General features: G+C 32.1%; 1 protein-coding gene across 1 annotated transcript in view; it reads left to right on the plus strand.

The window, feature by feature from the left end:
• LOC145293175 (ER degradation-enhancing alpha-mannosidase-like protein 2) overlaps positions 1 to 17729 on the plus strand; it is a 45310-nt gene extending 27581 nt beyond the window's left edge. Inside the window, exons 6-10 of the mRNA XM_080139644.1 lie at positions 4775 to 4916; positions 8411 to 8535; positions 11800 to 11944; positions 14450 to 14571; positions 16775 to 17729. Of these exons, the coding sequence (XP_079995770.1) occupies positions 4775 to 4916; positions 8411 to 8535; positions 11800 to 11944; positions 14450 to 14571; positions 16775 to 17713 (1473 nt within the window). The 3' untranslated portion in view covers positions 17714 to 17729. The remainder of the gene's footprint in view (positions 1 to 4774; positions 4917 to 8410; positions 8536 to 11799; positions 11945 to 14449; positions 14572 to 16774) is intronic.
• Positions 17730 to 18364: the final 635 nt, after the last annotated feature.

Genomic DNA, 18364 nt, shown 5'->3' on the forward strand with positions numbered 1-18364 from the left:
AAAAAAAAAATCTAAGATTTATTGGATCAAATCTATTTTAAGCACCCCAATTATTCCAAAAACTGAAAGCATTTAGTTTAGCAATTGCCTGATTCGAAGGCTACATCTTATCAAACATAAACAAAACCAATACAAAATATTTATAGTTAAATTTATTTTGTCTCAGAAAACTACTTTGTTCATTAAAAATTTAAAACAAATTTATATTTAGTTATAAAAACTGGTGGGTGCCTTAAAAAGGTACATGCACACTTCGAATTATTAGTTGATGTTTGTTAACATTACATTAATTATGAGAAATCTATTAGAACGTACAACCATCACACTATTGTATTACCATCTCGTGTTCTCAAAATGATATAGGTTTTGATCTAGGAATTACTGACAACGTAAAGCAATGGAATTCCATATGTATTGGTATTTGCAGGCACTTCTACTCAGTACTTTAGTTTAGTTGTGCTGCCATCATTAAAATCAGGATTTAAAGTATTTCACTATGATAGTGTTCTTACAAAACAAAATTCTTTATTATTGAAGAATTTTTTCAAAATGTGTAAACATCTTTTTCAGAAACTCTTTATATTTATAATGTTTCAATTTGCAGAGTTAATTTAATTATTAAAATTAATTTTGAAAATTGAAACAATAAATATACAGGGTCTCTCGAAAAGATGTTAACACATTTTGAAAATTAAAGAGAAATGTCCAAGAATAACCAGTAATCTTTTCTATTAAGAAAAAAATGTCTTTTACTTTTTCTTTTTTGAATGATTTTAAATCTAATTTGATGATGGGGGTGGGGGGTAACTTTTGTTTAGTTATTTGATGATTAATTAATTTGCGGTATAATTATATCGGCACATTGGTTCTGTATTAGATCACTAACGTTAAGCGGTAATGAACCTTGTCAATACCAGATGGGTGACCATAGATGAGTGACTATTTGGAAACACTAGGCGCTGTATGTGGAAAGATGACAATAAACTAACTATGAATAATAACTGAGATATATATGCAATCGCACTTCTTCTCTATAAGTTTTTATCTAGAAAAAAAATCTAACAGGGTCAGTGCAAACCAGTACAGGATAATACACATAGTAATTGCAAAAAATAATTCTGATAACAAATTTTTAATTCTGCTGGCATCATTACTTTATCTGAAAAAAAAACTTTGAAATCAAGAGAATGAATAGTAAAAGGTTCTATAAATAGACCAACTCACAATCACCCAATCAGTGACTGTTGCATTATGTTAAGAAATTGATATTCTTGCATCATTCGTAGCCATCAATTCATTCCAATGCAGAAAACAATCACAAAGTATAAATCGAAGATGTCAGTACAGTAAAAAAAATAAAGCCACTAAGACGATTACACAAATGAATGTTTGACATAACTGGCAATAAATCTTAATTGGAACATTTGTTATTGTGTTTTTACTTTTGCAAAACTCAATCATGTTCTGCAAAACAAAACAATCAAACCAAACATGAATAAACATTTGAAGATAAAAACAACTTGAACCACAAAACTTTCGCCAAAATGATTGAACCTGAAAAGGGTTGATATGTCATAAACGAAACCAAACGCCATATTTAATGATATAAACACTTTAAAGCATAAAAACTTTTTGCCAAAATTACTAACTTCAGCATTTGATAATTTGAAAAGGGTTGATATGCCAAAAAAAAAAAAACAACCAAACTAATCCTTCTACAATCTGAAACATCAAAATTTTAGTATAATATGAATTCATAGATCTTGTTGTGCAACCACGTGAGCCCCCGCTCGGCAACAAATGCAGACCCCAATGCTTTTTCCATGGTCTTCTCTTTTATCTTTATTCTGAGCTTGTCATCTCTCACAATGGCAGCTGCCAAGGGAACATGCACGGGTTCACAACTATAAAAATATAAAAGAAAAAAAATAGCACATTCTGTGAGTGCCAGTTGGGCTGTGGGTGCGTGTGAGATCCTCTTGAAGGGAAACAACCCTCTAAGCACTAAGGTCTACTGTTGCAGCTGTATTCGTCCTCTCTGTAAGCTTCCAGCCACAACCTGCGCTCAACTGTGTCAAACTCACAACAGTCACAAATCCAAGACTGCCCATAAACTATCTCAAAACTCATTGCTACTCCTAAAACTACCCATAAACAAATTCAAAACATATTTACCTACATTGTTCAGTCCTTTGTTCATGCTCAGTGCCACACCTTGATTGTGTGCTTTGGGGAACAACTTTGTTCTGCTGATAAATTTATTTTGTCGTTTTTGGTTTGTTTGTTTTTTCCTTTTTTTACCTACATTGTTCAGTCCTTTGTTCATGCTCAGTGCCACACCTATTGTGTGCTTTGGGGAACAACTTTGTTCTGCTGATAAATTTATTTTGTCGTTTTTGGTTTGTTTGTTTTTTCCTTTTTTTTTTTTCTTTCTTTTGGTAATATTTTTACCTCTTTTTTTTTGTGATATTTTTTATTTTTTTATTTTTTTTGGTGATATTTTTTCCTCTTTTTTTTTGTGATATTTGTCCTCTTTTTTGGTGATTTTTTTTTTTTTTTTTATATATATTTTCCCTTTTTTTTATATTTTTTTCCTCTTTTTTGATATATTTTTCTCTTTTTTTTTGTTATATTTTTCTATTTTTTTTGTTATATTTCTATTTTTTTTTTGTGATATTTTTTCCTCGTTTTTTTGGTTATATTTTTTCTTTTTCTTTTTTTTTGTTACATTTTTTCTCTATTTTGGTTATATTTTTCTTCTTTTTTTGGTTATATTTTTTCTCTTTTTTTGGTTATATTTTTTCTCTTTTTTTGGTTATATTTTTTCTCTTTCTTTGGTTATATTTTTTCTCTTTCTTTGGTTATATTTTTTCTCTTTCTTTGGTTATATTTTTTCTCTTTCTTTGGTTATATTTTTTCTCTTTCTTTGGTTATATTTTTTCTCTTTCTTTGGTTATATTTTTCTCTTTTTTTGTTATATTTTTTCCTCTTTCTTTTTTTCTTGTTATATTTTTTTTTCCTCTTTTTTATTATAAATTTTCCACTGGTGATATTTTTTCCTCTTTTTTTTTTTTGTGATATTTTTTCCTCTTATATTTTTTTCTCTTTTTTTTTGGTTATATTTTTCCTCTTTTTTTAATATTTTTTCCTCTTTTTTTGTGGGTTTGGTATTATTTTTCCTCTTTTTTTATATTATTTCTCCTTTTTTCCCCCTTTTTTGTGTGTTTTATTTTTTCTCTTTTGTTATATTTTTTATCCTTTTTTGTTATATTTTTTCTCTTTGTTTGTTATATTTTCCCTCTTTTTTATATATTTCCTCTTTTTTTTGTTATATTTTTCTTTTTTTTATATTTTTCCCATTTTTGTTATATTTTTCCTTTTTTATTTTTTAACATTTTTTTCCTTATTTTTTGTTATATTATTCCTCTTTTGTTTTGGTTTTATTTTTTCCTCTTTTTTTGGTTTTATTTTTTCCTCTTTTTTTGGTTTTATTTTTTCCTCTTTTTTTGGTTTTATTTTTTCCTCTTTTCTTTGGTTTTATTTTTCCTTTTCTTGTTTTATTTTTCCTTTTTTTTTAGGTTTAGTTTTTTCTTTTTTTAATTTTACTTTTTCCTTTTTTTATTTTAGTTTTTCTTTTTTTTTTTTCGTCCCCCGACTGTCTGTCCGCACTTTTCTATGCCTTGAAATTGCTTGAAATTTTACAAACATGATATGAGTAAAAAAGTAACAGAACAGATTTTCCGGAAAAACTCTGGTTCCCCCCCCCCCCTTTGGGGTGCCTTCCAAATTAAAATGGCTAAAAATTGACACTTTTGTGCTTATTAGAAAAAATTGATGCCTTGGAGTTTTATAAAACTTTCTGAAAAGTTGTAACTAACTGATTTCTATATAATTTTGTTTGTCTACACTGCGATAACTCTTGGGTGTGCCCCAGAGGCTCTTTTAGTGCTAATAAAAACACTCCATTTGTGGGACTATTTTACCATATTTGTCAAAATTTTCTGTGTATGTCTGTTTAGCAGTTTTGCATGGTGCTGAACTCAAATTTAAATATGTTAAGACCTAAAACTGTACCGTTTGTTCATTTTCACTAGGATTTGACGTCCCCTGGGGACTTTTGGGGCTAAATGAGAGGGGGGGTGCAAAGGCTGAGTTTTTTTATGCCTCGTTCACTGTGCACTCACGGGGGACCATGCATGCTTCACTTGTTTTTTTTTACTTTTCTTTATTTTCTCTTTTTTTGGTTATATTTTTTTCTTTATGCTGTTATATATACGTATGTTATATTTTTTCTCTTTTTATATTGCTAACACTTTTGGGGGGAATGGAGGGGGGCATCGATAGTGTTACATCATATATGAAGATCATTCCATAAGTAAAGCCTTTAATTTAATTTTTTTTTTAACTTAAAAACTTAAAAGAGCTAGGAAGATGAAGTTGTACCATTAAAACAAGTGATCATTTTGTGCTCTAGAATTTAGTTTCCTACATAGTCACCACCATTCTCAATGCACTTTTGCCAGGCATCCAATGACATACATAAATCACAAGGGTTGCTTTCTTAGTCTGACACCATCAATATCTGCAACAGAGAGATGAAACGTGCATAAGATCAGTTATCATAACAACGCAATTTGTAATCCCTTCTGATCCATTTGGGTGGAATAAAAAAAAATTAGAAGCATTACTTTTGAACGCTCCCTGTATATCAGTACATTGAAAATGAAAAGAACATTTTGAAATAATTTTTTCTAATCTGTTTTGTATCTTTCAGTTTGGTAATCATATAGATGTGCGTACAGGCAAATGGACGGCCATGGACATGGGTATTGGTGGTGGTGTTGATTCTTATTTGGAGTATTTGGTCAAAGGATCAATCATGTTCAATTCTCCAGAATTATTATCGATGTTTAATGGTAAGTTTCTTCTTTGATGCAACTTTACAAATTATTCTAGAGTAGCAAGCGTTACATGAAGTTAACTAATGTATGGGTTGACGTCTTCTGTTCATAGCTTCTGGGGTTGGACGCCTTCTTGTTGTGTTATCATTGGTGTTGATGGCTGTTCTCCAGGCATTCCAGTCATTGACCAGATGCTCTGTGAGGTTTAGAAAGTAGAGGTTAGTCTTGATGCTGTCCAGACATCACTTCTTTGGCTGGCCGTGGTATTTTGATATCAAAAGATGACAATCTGTGTTACCAAAGGTTGTCATCCATTCTCTTTACATGCCCAAACCATCTCAATCTTCCATGCCTCAGGATAACTTCTAAAGAGGAGGATGCCAAGATGTTCACTCAGATTGGTTATGTACCTCTTGCCCATAATTTTTTTAAGGGCAACCATGGCATTGTCATTTCTCACAAGAGCATCTGTATCATTAACAGTGACAGCCCAAGGCATGAAGCATAACTCCTAAAACACCAATAACAAAGACCTATTCATGGGACTTCAGGAGTATGTCACCTCAAGTTGAATATTACCTTTCATTGAATGTTGTTTACCACAGATTGAAAAGATGTAATTTGAATTCTGTGATGTTTGCGTATTATAATTGGATATTTTTGAAAAAAAATGTATTTTAAGTAAAAACACTATTACATAATTGTGTCATCTCAAAACTAGTAAAGGTTAAAAACATTATGGAAAAATCAGTTATCAAATAATGCAGTTTTATGTTTATTCTATTGCAACCAATTTTGTATGATAAACTGACTTATCTCCCTTGTTTTCACTTAACTTTCTCTATTTCAAATTAGAAAATAATAGATGGATGTTTTTTTGTAAAAAAGAATAGTTATAGCAGATTTTCTACTCTCATTTTCGAATTGTTACTAATTTTGAGATGACGCATAATTACATAAGTGTTTTTATTTTTTAGATATTCAAATATAATGCGCAAGTACTATAAAGCTTTCATGCAATGATTGAAACTTTCACAATTGAGAATCATGTCTTATAGTTTCTATCTCATTAAAATCAGAGGTTAAAAAACTAGTTCTCCCTTGGGCCTCCTTTTAAAAAGGTTTAAAAAATCTGGGCTTTTAAATATTCTAAATTGACCAAACTCTTAGTATGTGAAAATTCCTAACTTAAAATAAAGCCCATCTGATTAAAGTTATAGACTTTGAAAAAGTGTTACTTTTTCTGGAATTAGGCTCCACTAAATGAATCTTTGTTCAAGCTTTTATGTAAGGCTCCTTATTCTCCTTGTGTATAATATATATATATCTATATATATATTTATTATAAAAGTGGTTTTGTCTGTCTGAGGAACGATCTTTATCATTCACTGGACAAAGCGGGAGAGGGCAGAGCGGTAGCTCTAGATATATCTAAGGCTTTTGACAGGGTATGGCATGAGGGTCTCCTCAGGAAGATTAAATCATATGGTATCACTGGAATACTTAACATAATTAAATCCTTCTTAGATAAGAGAAAAATCCAGGTTGTCCTCGACGATCATACATCTAAACAATATGATATAAATGTGGGAGTGCCCCAGGGGTCTATCCTTGGACCTCTACTGTTCCTGATATTCATAAATGACCTCCCCGACAAAATTGCCTCTGAGATGGGTATATATGCTGATGACACCACACTCTATAACAGGCACGACAGGAAAACAAATGAACATATATCTAAAGAAATGGCAGAAACACTAGAGGATGACCTCCAATCAGTAGTGAAAAGGGGGAGAAAAATGGATGGTCATGTTCAATGCCGCCAAGACTAAACTAGTTTCATTCAATAATTACAAGAAACCTTTTCTACCACCTATAGCAATGGCCAACGACTCTTTATCTGAGAGTACGTCATTCAAGCTCCTTGGCCTAACGTTCACAGGAAACACGAGTTGGAACAATTACATCGAGGACATTGCCAGGGCCGCTGCAAGGAAGGTGGGCTCTCTCTACCATGCTAGAAAACTACAAACACCCGAAAGTATCCTGTACCTCTATAAGGCAACTATTCGCCCATGTATGGAGTATTGCTGTCATGTTTGGGCTGGTGCATCGGCTACTAGTCTCTTGCTCCTTGACAAGATTCAAAAGAGAGTCGCAAATCTGATAGGCCCAAAACTGGCATCTAAGCTTCAGCCTCTGTTCCATTGACAAAACGTTGCATCCCTCTGCCTGTTCTACAAGTATTTTAATGGTGAATGCTCTGATAAACTACAAGCACTTGTGCCCCCACGACGTGAACATCCTCGACAGACCCGACAAGTTGCAAATCCCACCCCCACACTGTAGAGATCCCTAGATGTAAAAGATCTTTCTACTCCAGTAGTTTCTTACCCAGAACCGCTAGACTTTGGAATTCTATTCCAGGTCACTGCTTCCCCAACTGTACTGACATGCAGAAGTTCAAGTGCAACGTGAACCAACATCTTGCTGCCCAAATCCCTACATAGTACCCCAGTAGTTGTTTCCCCTGATAGTAGCCCCCTACACCAAAGTGGCAATGTGCCTTGTTTGGGGTGAAAATGTAATAAAAAATAAAAAAAACTACTTTGTTAATTTTTGATCTACAGACTTGAAACTTAATATACGAACTGTGATATGATGTATGACCTGCCAAACAAATTTGACTTGGTTTTTAGTCGAGAAAAGTGTTGCTAAGTGATCAAAATTGAAAAATTAGAACTTGGCAGGTGTAAATTGACTTAATGTGTATCCTTTAGGCATGCACAAATATACATTAATACGTTTAACCCTGGTTAATTTGTAAAGTTTTGATATGCATGTGCTGTTAGGTCAGATGGTAGCAAAGTCCTATAAAAAAACACTTTTGAAATCACTACTGTATATTGGGTACAATCAATAGAGAATTGGCTCTATAATAATAAATATGAAATCTGCATAAATTAAAATGTTATATTTAAACATATTTTACGACCAGGCAACGTTAGTTATGAATACACAAGGTGGTTTTCTTTCTTTTCAGCTAATCTTACAAAAGTTATCAAGGGGCACAACTCTTTGAAGGAAGTTGTATAAATTTCTAAATAAATAAATATCAATTTCTAAATAACTCATTAACTTTCTACAAATAGCAAAACTAGGTTTATTTGAAATAATAAAATTATTTAGTGTATTGATTTGTTAATTTGTTCAAGTTTATGTGATTGTGATTTAAAATATAAAAGAAAAATTAAATATTGCTGACTTGATTGTGGAAAGGGAAAAGAGATGGCGCCAATGAGTGAGGTCAGAAGGTCAAGATACTTATGATTTTTTTTTTCTTTACCCTGGCTATTATGACCAATGGAAATTCTTGTTGGGAGTGTGTTGAATTTTTATTGAGGTGAGTAAAACAAAGTTAAATATTATTGTCATCCCCTCAATCTAACAATACAATTACAATATTAATTTTGTTTTGTTCTTTTTCAATTTCTTTTTCTTTTTTTGAGAATGTAAGGTATCTGTCGAGAAGCATTTAAAAAGGGATGATTGGTATATGTGGGGAAATATGAAGAAAGGTTCCATTACACTTCCTGTATTCACTTCTCTTGATTCCTATTGGCCTGGAATTCAGGTAATGATATTCAGCACTTCTGTTTGCTTATAAAAATTGAATCTGCCAATCAGTTACACATATTATTTATTAAAAACTCATTTAGACACAATATTGTCATTATTTTAAATATGTATAAAATCCTTTCTATCTCATCAAAGCATATTTTTTTCATCCATATGCTATGGACTAGAATGGCTTTTTCTACAAAGTTTTATTTGTATGTTTAGATATTGACAAATTCCAGTGTTTGTTTGGCATGCATTCTTTTATATCGAATTATGCTAAAATGCAATTTCTTTTATTAATAATATTAAACAATTGTAACTTTGGTATTTTATCAATGATTCAATTTTAATACATTTTGTAACTTTTTCTAATATTTGCTTATTTTTCCTATATTAATTTTACTAGGGTTTAATAATTTGCAAGATGGTCTGTTTGTGAAATTTTCTTAGATCTTTTGAAATAGTTTGTTGTAGTTTAATTGTAGATTCACTATCTACTTTATTCTATTTATTTTCAATTCAGGTATATTAATTTTATACAGTTTCTAATTTTTTATATTAATTTTATACAGTTTCTAATTTTTTATATTAATTTTATACAGTTTCTAATTTTTTTATATTAATTTTGCTTCTTTCTTTATAGCTGATTCTGTTTCGTCATCTGTGTATATGTTAGCTACGTAGTTTAGGAAGAATAAACACAAAACTCAAATATATTTGTAAATGCAAATATGTATATTATAGATGATCCTATACTGATAATCTCCTCTACTCCCGTACTTTCAGTTTTTTTGTGATTCAATTGGTTATTGAATTTTTATATTTCCCACTATTGATTTACTAACTGATGATGAAACTAACAATTATCATTACCCAACTGGATGATTTATTACCTTCTGTTAAAACAATTTGTATAATCTGTAGTATCATTTATAATAAAAGAAATATGGTGGCATTTTTTTTTTTTTTTTTTTTTTTTTTTTTAATATCATTATGAAAGGAATATTAAAATTTTAACTTTCTGAAAGCCAAATACAGTACGTGCTTTGCTGTTTATCCTTTGTTTTTGTTTTTTTTCTTTAAAGGAAACATTTACTTTTAAAGATATTTTGACATGACAAGTAATTACATAATAATGGGATTTACTTAAAATACAATTTTTTTATCTAATTATAATGCACAAGCACCAAAATTGTTCATCATTCTGATAAACAAAAAGAATTAACGTGGGTTCCTGCCGTTTGACATTAAGAAACTTTAGTTTGGTCAGACTCAATTAAAAACTTATCTGTAAGGAAAATTTTGGTGTGACTGAAGTCATGGAAGCTAATTGCTAAGGGTGGCATGTGCGAACTCGAAACCCAACCGACAGGACACAGAAAAGTGACAAATCATCAGGTTCGATCGCGTCTTAATTTACAAATGAGACAATATAAGGCCGACAGTGAATAGGTCAGGGGTTGAGTCAAGTTAAGTTTTCGAGAACCGGACTGAATGTGGTTAGAGCGGAGAATGTCGCCGAGAATCCAGTCCAGGTTTTTTTTTTCTATTAGAAGCTATTTCGGCTTTAAATATGGGACCGATGTGGCTGAAATGATATAGGAAATTTTAAATGATTTGCGTCGAACCTGGAAAATTAAGTCGCATTAAAAATTGAAAAGCGTTGTCAAAGAGAGAATTGAATGAGTCCTGTCAAACTGCGAAGGTTGAAGAGATGAAGTGAGTCAGACTTTTTTGTCTTTATGTTTGTTAATTCCAATGGGATTTGTTGGATTTCTTTAACTATCGTCGTCAAATGAACGTGTTGGAATGCAGTTCGGTCTACTTGTATGTATTAAAAGTCGTTGTTTGTAAAGATGGAATTTGGAATGAAATTTGCTTATATTTGTTGAAAAAAAAAAAGGCGTCGCTGTTAACAGAACTTAAAGATTCGATTCGGACCACTTGTGTGTATTAAAGTATCGTTTTTCAATGAGGAATTTAGAGGGAAATCCTGTTGTGTTGAAAAGAAAAAAGTTATTTTTAAACGAAAATTATTTTATGAGAGTACAATTCAAGTTGGATTTTATTGTTTGAAAAAAGTCATCGCCATTAAAAGAACTTAAAATGCGATTCGTACAACTTGTATGCATTTAAAGTTGTCGTTTTTAAACGAGGAATTTAAAATGAAATCCTTCTGTATTTAAAAGAAAAAGTTGTCATTTTTAAACAAAAATTATTTGATAAAAGTACAATTCGAGACTAATTTTATTGTTTGAAAGAAAAAAGTGGTCGCTGTTAAAAGAACTTAAAATATGATTTGGATGACTTGTATGTATTTAAAAGTTATTTCTCAATGCGGAATTTAAACTGAAATCCTGTTGTGCTGTAAAGAAAAATCTGTTTTCAAACAAGAGTTATTTTATGAAAGTACCATTGGAGTCGGATTTTATTTTGTCTATGAAAAAAAAAAACAGAACTTAAAATGCGATTCGGACGGCTTGTGTGCATTAAAGTCCTTGTTTTTCAATGAGGAATTTAAAAAGAAATCCTGTTGTTGAAAAAAAAGAAAGATGTCGTTTTTAAACGTTATTCATTTTAATGAAAGTACATTTGAGTCGGATTTCTTTTGTTTGTTTTTGAAAAAAAAGTTGTAGCTGTTAACTGAACTTGCAATGCAAAATAGACTTGTATGTAAAGTCCTTTTTAAACGAGAAATTTAAAAATTAACTTCTGTGTGTCTGGCCATGAGCTAGCAGTGCCTAACTGTAGGCTAGCAGAGTATCGTGGGCTAGTTGTGTCTAGCCGAGTAGCCCCACTTTTGCTAAGGAGTATCCGACAAAGACAGATACTACTTCCCTACCCAGTTTATGATCGGGGGGAGTGTATGGAAAATTTTGGTGTGACTGAAGTCATGGAAGCGAACTGCTAAAGGTGGCATGTGCGAACTCGAAACCCAACTAACGGGACACAGAAAGGTGACAAATCATCAGGTTCGATTGCATCTTAATTTGCATAAATGAGACAATATAAGGCCAACAGTGAATAGGTTGGAGGTTGAGTCGAGTTGAGTTCTCGAGAACCAGACTGAATGTGGTTAGAGCGAAGAGTATCGCCGAGAATCCAGTCCAGGTTTTTTTTCTATTAGATTATCAGCAATGCAGATGATCAATAGTGTTATTTGATGGAAGCCTGTGCTCTAAAAAATATTCTGTATTAATACTGGTGTTATGAATAATGTATTTTTGTTTGAATCCTTTGAAACCTGTTATTGATGAAATATCCTTTAAATTTTTAGAGTTTGCTTGGTGAAACGGAGAAAGCAATGAAAACAATCCACAATTTCCACCAAGTTTGGAGACAATTTGGATTTGTTCCAGAATTCTACAACATTCCAAAAGCTGATGTGCACACTAACCGTGAGGGTTACCCACTCAGACCTGGTAAGGTGACAAATCCTTGTATCATTAACTTCACTGGGAATGTTATTTTTTAACCTGGGAGAGTTTTTTGGAGGTTGGAGGTAGGGGGTAGTCGATTAGCAATTTCACATCACTATTGATTGCAAATGCAACTATAAATGTATCTTTGCTGCAACAAAGAATTTTCCATCCAAAACAACACAAAAACCACAAGCCTATAAACAAATATTTGTTTCATGGAGATTATGGGGTGGTGCTTGCTGCTCTCTCAAGGTTGAATGGCAGACTTGCAGAATAAGTGTTTTGTCTGATCAAACCGAAACACGCAAGCCTCCTTGAGACAGTTCTTCAGCTAAGAGTCCCTAAGGGAGCCTACCAGTCCCAGAAAGGTACACTGCTGAACTGTCTGGCAGCACTTATCAAACGTTTCACTCCTCCTCCAGAGTCTTTTCATCTCTGTCTAACTCATCTTTTGTTGGCAGGCAAAGCTGATCCCAGCAGGACTCTCCTACTCAATGAGGATCTTTTCTTCAAACAAAGAGAACATCCCTGGAGTGGTCTGATTCTGGCAAAAGATATTTTCAGTTCTGAGCCCTCCACCTCTTCTTCTATTGGCTAAGCATCAATCACTGCAATGTCTGCCATTCGTACTTGCCACCAAAAACATACTGTGCAGCGCATGTTTACAGTATTAAGATAGGAGGGGGGAGGGGGGAATAAATAAAATGACTAATGATAAGAGAGGACTAGGGGTATGCGATGTATTAAACACAAATCTCATAATTTGAAGGCTGTGAGTTCAATCTCTGTTCAGGCCAATTTTTATCAAATCACATCCAAAAATAAATTATAGTTTGAGTTGAGGTCAAAGCCAGTAAAATGTTTTGTTGATGAAAAAAAAATATATTGTAAATAGTTATTTCTTCAAATCCATAAACTAGCAAGAAATGTATTTTATAATATTGATCTATTTATCATCACAATCGGTTCAAGGCACTAAGTTTATACACAAACGTAATGTACCAATGTTTACCTGACAAGTCGCTTAGTATTTATTTAAAAATAATGTTTTCAATTACTACCTTAGGTTATTATCACTGTTTCTGATTTTTTTAGATGAGGATCGATAACTCATTATGTGGATTATTCGGACTACTTTTCTCATCTTCAGTGTTATTTTTATGTTTCAGTCAATGTAATCTCCAACGTTCTTCAGATGTATCTTGTCGAACTTGAAAATCTTTCCGTCAAACTTGGAAACCTGCACATAATTTTGAATAAAACTTTTTATTAAATTCATGAGTAGCATGCTCTCATTCTGTCAGCTATTATGTGTATAATGTGTATGAGATTCCACGTAAAAGTGGAAAAAGTATACAAATGTGAGACATGTCATCCACTAAAATTAAGGTTAGAAGCTGTAACACATGGCTGACCATGTATGGAGGGAAAAAGGAAACCATCTACTATTATAAGACAAAACAAAAATTATAGACAGAAGAACTGCAGAGGCAGACAATTCAAAGAAACAGCACATATATTGCATGATGTTCGCCTAAGAAAACCTAGTATATAATTTAATACAATATGAGAATTATTAATTATAAATGATAGATAGAATATCTAGATAAACAAGAATTGTCCACAAGAACTCTTAGCACAGTGGATAAAATACTTCGTAAAATTCAATTGTAAGTAACACTCTTCTAAAGGTTGAAGGTTCAATCATCAGTGCAGACAAAACTCAAAAATACAGTTGTGAATTTCTTGGGATTTCTATCCAATCACGGCTGACAGAACAAGAGTGTGCCATCCCTGTGGATTAAATAAAAGGTTCTGTTTGAAATTCCTTACAGATTCCTGAAGCCAATAAGATACGCCTAAAGAACGTCAGAGATAATATCAACCAAAACTTTGTGAAAATCACACTCAAAATGAGAACAGGAGCCTAAATAATCCAAATAATATAAATCAGTCTGAAGAAATTATCACTTTACTTTCTAAAGATGTAAACTTGAATTGTTTGATATGGGTTAAGAATTGTTAGCTATATTGGTGGGAACTATTTCAGATGTCTGCTTGTTTCCAAATTTTAACTTAAACTTTTCTCAAACGTGAAACAAAAAATGGCCTGCAATCCTTTATTCCAATCCAATTGGTTGATTGGTACCACAGTCTAACCAACAAAATTTCACCCTATTCCTGTACCCAACTGTCAGTAGAATAACTTCCATTTATCTTTAATCTAAATTCATTAATTACACTCACCAATCAACCCCACTGCCACACACACACATTACTACAATCAGACAAATCTCAAAAGCAGACTGTAGAAAGAAGAATCACTCCATTATTTAGTTTTTAAAGGCTGACTTCATTAGAAAAGTGGGTCAGCAATTTAGAAAGTTCCATAATGTAACCATATTTTTTTGTGCTCTTTTGTTTTCAAGTTTTATAAACTTTATCTACAATATTTAGACTTATTCAATTTCTTAAATATTATTATTTATTGATTCTTTCTTTCAGAGTTGATTGAGAGTTCCATGTATTTGTATCAAGCAACCAAGGATCCATATTTGTTACAAATTGGTGTTGACATGCTTGAATCCATAGAGCAAGTTACCAAAACTAGATGTGGTTATGCAACGGTAATTATAGACAAGTTTTCTGAAACAAAATGTATAGCATTTTGACAAAAAATGCATGAAGAAATAATAAAATGCATTTGTTTAAGTGACAAGAATTACTTGGCTTGGTAATTGAGTCCTGATATGATCCCGGAAAAGGGATATATATTGTTTGAAGTAGCTGTATTACTAGTTATTATTATTATTATTAGAAGTAGTTTGAATTATGAGATTTTTAATTGCTTTCATTATGTATATAGTAATGATTTAAAAAGATTTTTTTAAAAATGACTCGTGCACCACCACCAAGAATTGAACCAAAAAGTTTAGCTTACGATTTACTTTTTCTTTTGATGTTAATGCCTGAGCTATGAAAACATGTTTGCTGCAATAGAATATTTGTAATGCCAGCATTCGACCTTCACCTGGAAAATTCCATTTTTTAAATTTTCACATTTTTGCACCGATTTTCCCTGGCATAAACCCAAATATAAAGTTTCGCATGGGTTCAAATACTCTATATATTAAGTTTCATGTCTGTAGACAAAAAACTGACAGAAGTTTGGTAGGCAATATTTTTTTAATAAAAAATATATATGCATACATAAATATATATAGAAAGGTTTGTGTTTACTATAACTTTTTTATGTATATATTGCGCAAGTATAAATCATGTAAAATATCTGCATGAATATAATTACACGTAATAGTTAACTATAGATGACCATCCCATAAGAAAACTGAAAAAAACTGATAGAGAATTAAAATGAATGTTTAAAAGAATATGCAAATTAGCTAGATCAATGCAATTCGACAACCATCTATAACAAAGTTTTTTCTTTTTAAATGAATAGAAAAAAAGTTGTTTTTATTGAATATCAATACACCAAAAAAACAAATTTATAAGAGTACTGTATCTTGAAAAATATCATTCAATTTTCATGTCGATCATGCCATTCCTATGTATAAACACTCTCAGAGTTCAATTTAAAAAAAAAACGACTGATGCTTCTATATCATAACAAAAAAATATTGAATTTCAAGTCAAACTACATAATTGTGATATCGCGAATAGTAACATATCCAAAAATTATGAAAAACGATAAGGTAGAAAAATGATTATTAATAATAAACAGCTTTCAATAACGTTAGATACGGAATAAAATTTGTCCGAGATTTTTAATTGTTTTGATTACATGACATAATTATCTCCCTTGTTAACTTGTTTCTTTTTAGTAAGCATAAATAATTTTACAAATTTCTTTTTTCATTAATAATTATTTTTCTACCTTATCGTTTTCTCGTAATTTTGGATATGTTACTTTTTGCGATATGACAATTACGCAGTTACCATTTTTTTAATTTATTAATACTTTGTTTTACTAATTAATAATTTCATTATGAAGAAATGGCAAGAACAATGGAATAACTGTCAAAATAACAAACTTTTCAAAATCAAACCCACAATAGAAGAATGGTTACCAGATTTAAGAAAATCGCACAGGGAGGAAGTGGTTTTGACCCGCATTCGCATAGGACATACACACATGACCCACTCCTTCCTACTAAAATAAGAAAACCCTCCAGAATGTTTGGCATGCCAAGAACCCATTATGGATGATGAATGATTTCCTTAATGTGTAACCTTAAGGACAATTGTCACATAGCCCACTACACAATTCAGGTCATTACCTTTCCAACAAGCTTTTATTTGTTAAATACTGATCAATAGTCACTGAAATTTGGAACTTATAAAATTGCCAAAAAAGGTGATATATATATATATATATATATATATATATATATACACACACACACTAGTTGCCAAATTGAATATTGAAATGCTCATATCTTTGGTTCTATGAGACAAAACTACATGAAAATTTGCAGGCTTTTTGAAGTTTATAATACTATTCTATGGTTAAAATTTTGTGACAATTAGTAAAAATGAACCTATATTTTCAAACCGATAAAATATGCTCAAATTTGCTTACATTTGCATATACAGTGTCATGCAAGTCAGCTTCAGTTTTGCTGTTTCAGTTGTCTCCTCTGTGATCTTGCCAGGCCACAAATATTACACACACATATATTACATACACACACACACACACACACACACACACATATATATATATATATATATATATATATATATATATATAAATATAAAACTTTTTGTAATAAATAATATAAATATAAAACTTTTTTTTTTTTTTATCAGGTAAAAGATGTGACTGATCACCGTCTTGAGAACCGAATGGAATCGTTCTTCTTGGCTGAAACCCTGAAATACATGTATCTTCTCTTTGACACCAATCATTTTATTCACAACAACGGAAGCCATGGTGAAGTAATCCAAACGACATATGGCGAATGCATTATCGACGCGGGTGGATACGTCTTTAATACGGAGGGTCACCCGATTGACATAGCTTCTGTTCACTGTTGCAGCGCCGCCAGGAAAAAGGATGATGACATACTTTTTGAATTCCATGACAATCTGAATTTGTTGTCTTTGTTTGGAGCAACAGATGACACTGATCAATATCGGGGACAGAAATGGGAGAAAAAGAAGAAAGATGATGATGATAACCATCCAGGTAGCAGTAGCAAGTCTAAAAACAATTTCAAGCCTGTGACTGTTGAAGATGTACAAAACGAAACAAAGAACACGTCTTTGGGAACAACTAATACTTCTAGCCACATTGATAATGAAGGCAGCAGCAGCAGCTCCTCTTCCTCCTCCTCCTCCTCCTCTTCAGAGAAGACTGAAGATGAACCAATAGAAAGTGAAAGTTCCAAATCGAACAGTTCCAAAGATTACAACTTGTCATCCCCATCAAATACAATTCAAGAGAAAGAAATCAAAGATAAAAGATCATTATCTGAAAATGAACCCTCTCTTCCGATTATCAATATGTCAAAGTTAAAGGGCCCAGCCGAGGGTTACCCGAATAATGGAAAGCCAACAGACGAGGAGCTTACCAAGTCAGAAAGTGTCCCAAATATTGTAGACTTGTATAAAAGCTTGAGTGATTTTGAAATTGAATTCAAGGCCCCATATGGCTTGATGACTTGCCCTGCACAACCATTCTGTATGAAAGTGTCAATAATGGGAGAGATGTTTGAAGATCGGACACAAGTTGCAGATGAAGATTAAATTCTATTTAAACATTTTTAGTGTTTGAATTTAACTGATTTTCTTTAATTTCCAATATTATTATTTATTAGTGATGGGACGATTCCAATACAATTCCCGATTTTGTTTTAAATTGCCAATTCTGATTCTTTTAAAATCATTTTATACATGTATTTAGATATTTAGCTATAGAGTTGTTTAAGTTTTGTTTTGGTTAAATACAATGACCCCACAAGTCAATCTTCACTCTTCAATCCTGCAGTCCAATGCACTTCTGACAGCAATTGCTTCTGCCAAACAAAAAAGACACCCTCTCTCCCAAATACAGGCTTTTTATAGGACAAAACCGTCCAAAGTTATTTGCATACTCTTCCCATGATCTCTAGTCTATAAATAGACGCAGTGGCCATTCTCTTCTTCTTCTTTTTTCTTTCACTCTCTGAAGCGGGCGTTGCCAGTGGTAAAAGGTTTGCACGTTTTTTTGTTTTTTTTTACTACATGCCCCCATGATCATTAAAGATCATTCACATCTCATAATCCCATGTCCAGATCGGCGCATTGCGTTCTCTTTGCGGTCTCTGCATCGGCACCGGTTCATCTTCATCACTCCCTGGTTCAGTACCACCATCCTCATCACCTAAATGGACCACACGCCTTAAATCTAAAACATGT

This window comes from Euprymna scolopes, chromosome 14 (genome assembly GCF_053919585.1).
Source record: "Euprymna scolopes isolate OS-2025 chromosome 14, ASM5391958v1, whole genome shotgun sequence".
NCBI lineage: Eukaryota > Metazoa > Mollusca > Cephalopoda > Sepiida > Sepiolidae > Euprymna > Euprymna scolopes.